Source organism: Clupea harengus, chromosome 20 (genome assembly GCF_900700415.2).
Source record: "Clupea harengus chromosome 20, Ch_v2.0.2, whole genome shotgun sequence".
In the NCBI taxonomy this organism is placed as follows: Eukaryota; Metazoa; Chordata; class Actinopteri; order Clupeiformes; family Clupeidae; genus Clupea; species Clupea harengus.
In genome coordinates, this window is record NC_045171.1 from 26,359,266 (window position 1) to 26,369,265 (window position 10,000).

Genomic DNA, 10,000 nt, shown 5'->3' on the forward strand with positions numbered 1-10,000 from the left:
AGCCTTGGAAATGGACGTTTTGCCATTTGAATAGCAGTGTGTTCTGTCTGAACACAAGGAGGTTTTGGCATTGATGAAGTGTGCAAAGTAGAGAGGATGGTGTTTAGTGTTTTGAAGAAAGTGTGGTTAACAATTGAAATCTGTGTCTAAAGCAGATAATTGTGTGTTGTGAGTTGAAGAAAGTGCGGTTAACAATTGAAATCTGTGTCTAAAGCAGATAATTGTGTGTTGTGTTTTGAAGAAAGTGCGGTTAACAATTGAAATCTGTGTCTAAAGCAGATAATTGTGCTTATAGTTTAGCAGAATTGGTTTAGGGAGTTGGCACATGAGTTACAGGTTGTGGTCATTGTGCCATAAGTTCCAGTTGAGAAAAACTGTAAAAGGAGGTGGTGTAGAATCACTCTTAGAATCACTCTTTAAAAGGAGGTGGTGTAGAATCACTCTTAGAATCACTCTTTAAAAGGAGGAGGTGTAGAATCACTCTTAGAATCACTCTTTAAAAGGAGGTGGTGTAGAATCACTCTTAGAATCACTCTTTAAAAGGAGGAGGTGTAGAATCACTCTTAGAATCACTCTTTAAAAGGAGGAGGTGTAGAATCACTCTTAGAATCACTCTTTAAAAGGAGGAGGTGTAGAATCACTCTTAGAATCACTCTTTAAAAGGAGGTGGTGTAGAATCACTCTTAGAATCACTCTTTAAAAGGAGGAGGTGTAGAATCACTCTTAGAATCACTCTTTAAAAGGAGGAGGTGTAGAATCACTCTTAGAATCACTCTTTAAAAGGAGGAGGTGTAGAATCACTCTTAGAATCACTCTTTAAAAGGTCTGGGTGGTGGGAGAGCGCTCGCAATCTTTTCTCTTGTCTTGTCTTTTCGCTTCTTTGTTTTTCCTCCTCTCCCTCCCTCACTCCTTCCCTCTCTCTCTCTCTCTCTCCCTCTCTCTGTCTGTCTGTCTGTCTCTCTCTCTGTCTGTCTGTCTCTCTCTCTCTCTCTCTCTCTGTCTGTCTGTCTGTCTGTCTCTCTCTCTCTCTCTCTGTCTGTCTGTCTGTCTCTCTCTCTCTCTCTCTCTGTCTGTCTGTCTGTCTGTCTGTCTCTCTCTCTCTCTGTCTCTCTCTCTCTCTCTCTCTCTCTCGATGGCTGGGGTGCTTCAGACTTCCTCTGTCCTTATTTGCAGCGACCGTTGCTCATTAATTATAGAAAATAATCAAATTAAATCTTTTCTCAGCTGTCTTGTTTGGGGCCTTGGGGCCTTGCTGTGCCGACGTGACTGTTAGAGAGAGCCTGTTTGCCTGGGCCCAGAGAACTCCATATGGGTCCTTCAGCACAGGGCAGGCAGCGGTACTGGTGGTAGTGGTGCTGGTCCTGGTCCTGGTGCTGGTCCTGGTGCTGGTCCTGGTGCTGGTCCTGGTCCTGGTGCTGGTCCTGGTGTTGGTGTTGGTGTTGGTGCTGGTGCTGGTGCTGGTCCTGGTCCTGGTCCTGGTGCTGGTGCTGGTGCTGGTCCTGGTGTTGGTGCTGGTGTTGGTGCTGGTCCTGGTTCAGGGGTGCTTGTCTTGTGCTGTTCAGGGGGTTTCCTGCACACAATAAGCTCCAGTGCTGGAGCTGCTTCCAAACTCCTTAAAACTCCGGCATCAGCTGAGGCTTGATCAGAGGGCGCTCTAATGGAACATTCCTCTTTCTGTAGAATGCACTCCAACCCAGTCAAGAGCCATGAGTCCAGAACTCTCTCTGTGTGTGTGTGTGTGTGTGTGTGTGTGTGTGTGTGTGTGTGTGTGTGTGTGTGTGCAGAGCTTAAGCCCTCCTGACCTTGAGTCCTGCCGCCGCTGGGGGAGAGAGAATGGCTTAGTACAAGGGCTGTTTGTGTGTGTGTGAGTGTGTGTGTGTGTGTGTTTGAGAGTGTTTGTGTATGGCTATATGGTTCATATATGTTTGTCTGTGTTTATTTATGTTTTTCTTTTCTAGTTGTGTGTGTGAGTGTCTGTGTGTGTGTGTGTGCGTGTGTGTGTGTGTGTGTGTGTGTGTCGTGTGTGTGTGTCTGTGTCTGTGTCTGTGTCTGTGTCTGTGTCTGTGTCTGTGTCTGTGTCTGTGTCTGTGTGTCTGTGTGTGCGTGCGTGTGTGTGTCGTGTGTGTGTGTGTGTGTGTGTGTGTCGTGTGTGTGTGTCTGTGTCTGTGTCTGTGTGTCTGTGTGTGTGTGTGTGTGTGTCTGTGTGTCTGTGTCTGTGTCTGTGTGTGTCTGTGTCTGTGTCTGTGTCTGTGTCTGTGTCTGTGTCTGTGTCTGTGTGTGTGTGTGTGTGTCCCTAACATCTGCGTTGCGTTTGCAGGGCAACTCTGGCCTGGGCTTCAGCATCGCTGGAGGGATAGACAATCCACACATCCCAGACGACCCGGGGATCTTCATCACCAAGATCATACCTGGAGGGGCTGCTGCCATGGATGGTAGGCTGGGGTAAGTGACGACCTCCTCCCACACACACACACACACACACACACACACAGACACACACACACACACACACACACACACACACACACACACACACACACACACACACACTCCCACACACACACCCACAGCAAGGAAGGAGGGAGGGAGAGGGAGAGGGAGAGAAAGCGTCCAATAGAAGAGTGTGGGGGTGATATGGAATACAGCAGACCCCTGCCTCAGGCTCTTCTGGGAGTTTCCTGTGTGTGATGCTTCACTGACCAGCCAGAGCCCAAACATGGAGCCCAGTAGTGTGTGTTCTCTGTGTGTGTGTGTGTGTGTGTGTGTGTGTCTATGCTAAAGACAGAGCCTTAGTTAGGAGAGTGAGCCCAGATCAGCAGAATGGACTGGGATTTCACTTTAGAGCTTTTTAGTGACAGTGGCTGATAATGTGTGTGTGTGTGTGTGTGTGTGTGTGTGTGTGTGTGTACACACAGGGTGAATGACTGTGTGCTGAGGGTGAATGAGGTGGATGTGTCTGAGGTGGTGCACAGCCGGGCGGTGGAGGCTCTGAAGGAGGCGGGGCCTGTGGTCAGACTGCTGGTGCGCCGACGGCAGGCTCCACCCGAGACCATCCTGGAGGTCAACCTGCTCAAGGGGCCCAAAGGTGAGGCCACACACACACACACACACACACACAGATACCTACACACACACACACACTCACACACACACACACACACACACACATACACACACACACACACACACACACCATACACACACACACACACATACCATACACACACACACACACACACACACACACACACACACACACATACACACACACACACACACACACAGATACATACATACACACACACACCATACACACACACACACACACACACACACACACACACACCATACACACACACACACAGATACACACACACACACACACAGATACACACACCATACACACACACACACACACACACACACACAGATACACACACACACACACACACACACAGATACACACACACACACACACACACACACACAGATACACACACACACACACACAGAGATACATACATACACACACACACATACCATACACACACACACACACACACATACCATACACACACACACACATACATACCATACACACACACACACACACACACATACCATACACACACACACACATACCATACACACACACACACAGATACATACACACACACACACACACCATACACACACACACACACACATACCATACACACACACACACACACACACACACACAGATACACACACACACACACACACACACAGATACACACACACACACACACACACACCATACACACACACACACACACACATTCACATTTGATTCTTTTCTCTCTCAGTGCCTCATATCCTTTCAAGTTTTGACGTTTAAACCATATTTTGTGTCCATGTTGAATAAATGTCTCCTGTTTCTTTGAAATGTGGTTAAATATTGTAACCGTATTTCATATAAAGTCATTGTGTGTGTGTGTGTGTGTGTGTGTGTGTGTGTGTGTGTATCTGTGTGTGTGTGTATGTATTTATCTGTGTGTGTGTGTGTGTGTGTGTGTGTGTATGTATTTGTCTGTGTGTGTGTGTGTGTGTGTGTGTGTGTGTGTGTGTGTGTGTGTGTGTGTGACCCTCCTCTCTCAGGGCTGGGCTTCAGCATCGCTGGAGGGATTGGCAACCAGCACATCCCTGGAGACAACAGCATCTACATCACAAAGATCATCGAGGGGGGGGCAGCGCAGAAAGATGGCCGTCTGCAGACTGGAGACCGCCTGCTGGCTGTAAGAGAGTTAACCTTTGACCTCTGACCTCTATGTGCCCCTCACTCCAGTCTGCACTCACACACTCACACACTCACACACACACACACACACACTCACTCACTCACACACACACACACACAGTGCAGCAGAGTGAACTGACACACTTCCTAGCCTTAGGAAGAGATGTGTACTTGGAATGAGATGATTTTTTGATTTATCATATTTTGTTGCTTCAAAGCCATAAACCAACAAAAAGTATTCTTTATGAAGATACATTATATATTTTTGTGACACCTTGTGCAAAGGGTCTGTGGTGTATGGTCAATTCTGTTCCTCTCCTTTTCAATAGTGCACAAATGCTCCTTCTTCACTTTAAGAGAGAGAGAGAGAGAGAGGGAGAGAGAGAGAGACAGAGAGACAGAGAGAGAGACAGACAGAGAGAGAGAGAGCGCGCGCGCGAGAGAGAGACAGAGAGAGATAAAGCATAGCACTTTGAGATTCTCTGTTGGGGATGAAGGCACCACCTGCCTGGTGCATGGATGACGGTGCATTTAGAAGAGACCGTGGAAGAGGAGCTGTCAGGAGGACACATAAAGTCATCCATCAGCTGGGCCTCTTAGGAGAGATGCTCTGGGCACAACTGCTTCATATAGACTGGATGAAGAGAGAGAGAGAGAGTGAGTGAGACATAGAGAGAGAGAGAGAGAGATGCTCAGGGCACAACTGCTTCATATAGACTGGATGAAGAGAGAGAGAGTGAGATAGAGAGAGAGAGAGAGAGAGAGAGAGAGAGAGATGCTCCGGGCACAACTGCTTCATATAGACTGGATGATCCCCCAAATCATCCCCATATGGAAGAATAATGTGCAAATCATGTAGGATCTGAAATATATATGAGCTGAGAGTAGATGAAGATAGCTCATGAATATATGACCTGCACTGATGTGCACAGTTTGGTGTGTAACAAGAGGTGCCTCTCTGGAGAGAGTGTGTGAGGTGCCTCTCTGGAGAGAGTGTGTGAGGTGCCTATCTGGAGAGAGTGTGTGTGTGTGAGGTAGGAAGGACAGGGAGGGAGGCAGCAGAAGGGAATCAAACCTTTCATGTTTATCATATCACATTAAAGAATCTTAATTCGCCTTATTCACACGCGGCCATATTGGAAACGAAAACGAGGCTTGGTTGGGTAAACCCGACCGGAAGTCATTCTCTACGATACGAAGAGTAATGATGGACGGAGAATGGACCACAAATCTTCTGCCCTTGCCCCCTATAACCGCGGCATTAGATTATTTTTTAACAACTCACCGTCAGCATCATGTTTATTTACTTGGCTAGCTAGCAAATGTAGCTATAAGTTATACTGTCAGAATTGATAGCACGAATGAGTCAAAAATGTGTAAAATGACATGGCATCTTTTTTTTCTCTAACCGGGATGATCTTGTGAATAACAATGCTTTTGCAGTCAGAAAGAGAGAGAGTGGCAGGGCCAGTGTGAGAGCGAGGGCAGTTCCCTCCATGAGAAAGAATGAGATCCCCTACATGGTCAAGGTAGCTAAGTTAGATGTTACAGCAACAGAAGGGAGGAATTGCTAATCGCTAACGAGATGCTAGCGGCGAAACCTGTTGAAATGTGCTTACTTTGACACTATGACAAACTAGTGAGTCACCGACTTTCCTAACACAGTCAAACATCAAGCAAGTGCAACACAAGACGGCAAATAAGCTACTTACTAGTTCGGCAGACAGTAGTAACCGGGCGTCTTAAGGCAAACTTACATAACGCAGTAGGCTAATATGCCTACGGACCCTGGTATGGCAATAGCACAGAGGCCATTCTCCATATTAAACGTCATTGTAGCGCCCCAATTTTTTAAAGCTGTTATTTTAAGGTTAGATTGCTAATCCTTAGCCTTACCCTAAAGTACAATTGCTAAATACTGTTACTTTAAGGCAAAAGAGTTCCTCACGTTCAGAGGCTGTTCAAAGGTTGCTCACGTTCTGAGCTTCTACAGTATTCTGGCACACACATTCCATGGTATGTTTGGTGCATTTCATAATAGCCAAGTAAATAAACATGATGCTGACGGTGAGTTGCAAAAAATAATCTAATGCCGCGGTTATAGGGGGCAAGGGCAGAAGATTTGTGGTCCATTCTGCGTCCATCATTACTCTTCGTATCGTAGAGAATGACTTCCGGTCGGGTTTACCCAACCAAGCCTCGTTTTCGTTTTCAATATGGCCGCGACGTGAATAAGGAGAATAGTCAAGACAATATGTATAGAATGTTCATAATATTATACATGTGATCAATTTAGAGATCAATTACCAGTTGCTCAGGGAGAATTCAGTGTGTTGAGTTGAGTGCTCCTCTCCTCTGTGGCCAGATGAGGCCAGAGGGCAGCCAGAGGAAACCCCTCCTCTCCTCTCCTCTCCTCTCCTGCTCCTCTCCTCTCCTCTCCTCTCCCTCCTCTCCTGCTCCTCTCCTCTCCTGTCCTCTCCTCTCCTCTCCTCTCCCTCCTCTCCTCTCCCTCTTCTCCTCTCCTCTCCCACTCCTCTCCTCTCCTCCTCTCCTCTCCTCTCCTCTCCTCTCCTCTCCCTCCTCTCCTGCTCCTCTCCTCTCCTGTCCTCTCCTCTCCTCTCCTCTCCTCTCTCCTCTCCCTCTTCTCCTCTCCTCTCCACTCCTCTCCTCCTCTCCTCTCCTCTCCTTCTCTTCTCTCCTCTCCTCTCCTCTCCTCTCCTCTCTTCTCCCCTCCTCTCCTCTCCTTCTCCTCTCCTCTCTTCTCTTCTCTTCTCTTCTCTTCTCTCCTTCTCCTCTCCTCTCCCCTCCCCTCCTCTCCTCTCCTCTCCTCTCCTCTCCTCTCCCCTCCTCTCCTCTCTCCTCTCCTCTCCCTCCTCTCCTCTCCCTCTTCTCCTCTCCTCTCCTCTCTTCTCTCCCCTCCTCTCCTCTCCTCTCCTCTCCTCTCCTCTCTTCTCTTCTCTTCTCTTCTCTTCTCTCCTCCTCTCCTTCCTCTCCTCTCCTCTCCTCTCCCCTCCCTCCTCTCCTCTCCTCTCCTCTCCTCTCCTCTCCTCTCCTCTCCCCTCCTCTCCTCTCCTCTCCTCTCCCTCCTCTCCCTCTCCCTCTTCTCTCTCCTCTCCACTCCTCTCTCCTCTCCTCTCCTCTCCTCTCCCTCTCCTCTCCCCTCCCCTCCTCTCCTCTCCTCTCCTCTCCTCTCCTCTCCTCTCCCCTCCTCTCCTCTCCTCTCCTCTCCCCTCCTCCATTGTGTGTCTCCCCCCAGCCCTGGCTGCCTGCTGCTTCCTGCATACCTATTTAAACCGGAATGACAGCTCTCCAGAGAGGTTCCCACTGTGACACATGTGCTTATGCTTGTCTCTGTGTGTGTGTGTGTGTGTGTGTGTGTGTGTGTGTGTGTGTGTGTGTGTGTGTGGCAGGTCAACAACATCGTGCTGCAGGACGTGCGTCATGAGGAGGCGGTGGCGGCGCTGAAGAACACCTCAGACATGGTGTACCTGAAGGTGGCCAAGCCCGGCCCCGTGCACCTCAACGACATGTACGCCCCACCAGACTACTCCAGCAGTACGTACCTCCTTCTGCTACACACACACACACACGCACAGCACCCACACACTCTCACACACACACACACGCCTCCACCCTCACAGCACCCACACGCTCCCACACACACAGCACCCCCACACACACACACGCTCCCACACGCCCCCACACGCTCCCACACACACACACACGCTCCCACACACACTCCCACACTCACAGCACTCACACGCTCCCACACACGCTCCCACACACACACACACACGCTCCCACACACCCCCACACGCTCCCACACGCCCCCACACGCTCCCACACACACGCACAGCACCCACACACTCCCACACGCTCCCACACGCCTCCACCCTCACAGCACCCACACACACACACACACACACGCTCCCACACGCCCCCACACGCTCCCACACACACACACACGCTCCCACACACACACACACACGCACAGCACCCACACACTCCCACACGCTCCCACACGCCTCCACCCTCACAGCACCCACACACACACACACACGCACAGCACCCCCACACACTCCCACACGCTCCCACACGCCTCCACCCTCACAGCACCCACACGCTCCCACACGCTCCCACACGCTCCCACACACTCACACACGCTCCCACACACACACACACGCTCCCACACACACACACACACGCTCCCACACACTCACACACGCTCCCACACAGCACCCACACACTCCCACACGCTCCCACACGCCTCCACCCTCACAGCACCCACACGCTCCCACACGCTCCCACACGCTCCCACACACTCACACACGCTCCCACACACACACACACGCTCCCACACACACACACACACGCACAGCACCCACACACTCCCACACGCTCCCACACGCCTCCACCCTCACAGCACCCACACACACACACACACACACGCTCCCACACGCCCCCACACGCTCCCACACACACACACACGCTCCCACACACACACACACGCTCCCACACGCTCCCACACGCTCCCACACACTCACACACGCTCCCACACACACACACACGCTCCCACACGCTCCCACACGCTCCCACACGCTCCCACACACACGCACAGCACCCACACACACACACACGCTCCCACACGCTCCCACACACACGCACAGCACCCACACACTCCCACACGCTCCCACACACTCACACACGCTCCCACACACACACACACGCTCCCACACGCTCCCACACGCTCCCACACACACGCACAGCACCCACACGCTCCCACACGCTCCCACACGCTCCCACACGCACACACACGCTCCCACACTCACACACACGCTCCGACACGCCTCCACCCTCACAGCACCCACACGCTCCCACACGCACACACACGCACCCACACACTCCCACGCATTAGTCTACAGTTCAATCTGGACGTGACCTGCACCTGATTAAAGCCACTCTAACTGAGCTTCTTCCATAGATCCTGGCATATTGATCATTCATTCAGCTCCAGTACTTCTAATCATTGGATGAAACAAGCCCATTTTCATATTTGATTGCAACCCCTTCATTTTTGAGATTTTTATACAGTGACTTTTCTTGTAAAATAAGGCCTTTTTGGCTTCAATAGTTGTCATGACTGTAATATGGCTGTAAGGCATATTGATGGCTCCATGGTGTAGGTTAGGTTAGGTGACACCTGTTCTGCCAATGCCCGTGAAGGCCTTTACATTCAATCTGGTCAGCTGGTACCTCCACACCTCCAGGCCTCACACCATGTTGTTATACAGTATATTTGAGTATCAGTCAAAGAAATACATACCTAAGTATCCAGTCAGAGGGTAGAATCAGAAAGAAATAAGGCAAATACCACCTGTCTTCTTATTGGACTTGATATCAATCTATTAAAGAAGATAGCCAATCGATTATTATTACCACCACTGCACACAGTCAGGTGGTCATATAGTACTAGTTAACGTCTTCTTCTTCTTCTTCTTCTTCTCTTTCTTTTGCTTGTTTTCACAAATGTTTGGTCAGCCATATAATCCACATGAAACTTTGTATGGTTGTAGAAGGTTTGTGTCCTTAGGTGTGCGTTTCACTTGGTGCTAGCACCCCCTGACGTGGGGAGGGTCAAAGCACCTAACCCTAACTCATTCATAACTGGAGCACTGCTCATAGAATAGTGAATAGTGTTCAAAGCAAATATCTAGCACTGTA

The 10,000-nt window shown here is 49.9% G+C and overlaps 1 protein-coding gene across 1 annotated transcript in view; it reads left to right on the forward strand.

The window, feature by feature from the left end:
* Positions 1–10,000, forward strand: part of dlg3 (discs, large homolog 3 (Drosophila)) — an 82,374-nt gene that overhangs the window by 41,399 nt on the left and 30,975 nt on the right. The window contains 4 exon segments of the mRNA XM_031587052.2: positions 2,318–2,442; positions 2,916–3,085; positions 4,141–4,277; positions 7,690–7,834. Coding sequence (XP_031442912.1) covers positions 2,318–2,442; positions 2,916–3,085; positions 4,141–4,277; positions 7,690–7,834 — 577 coding nt within the window.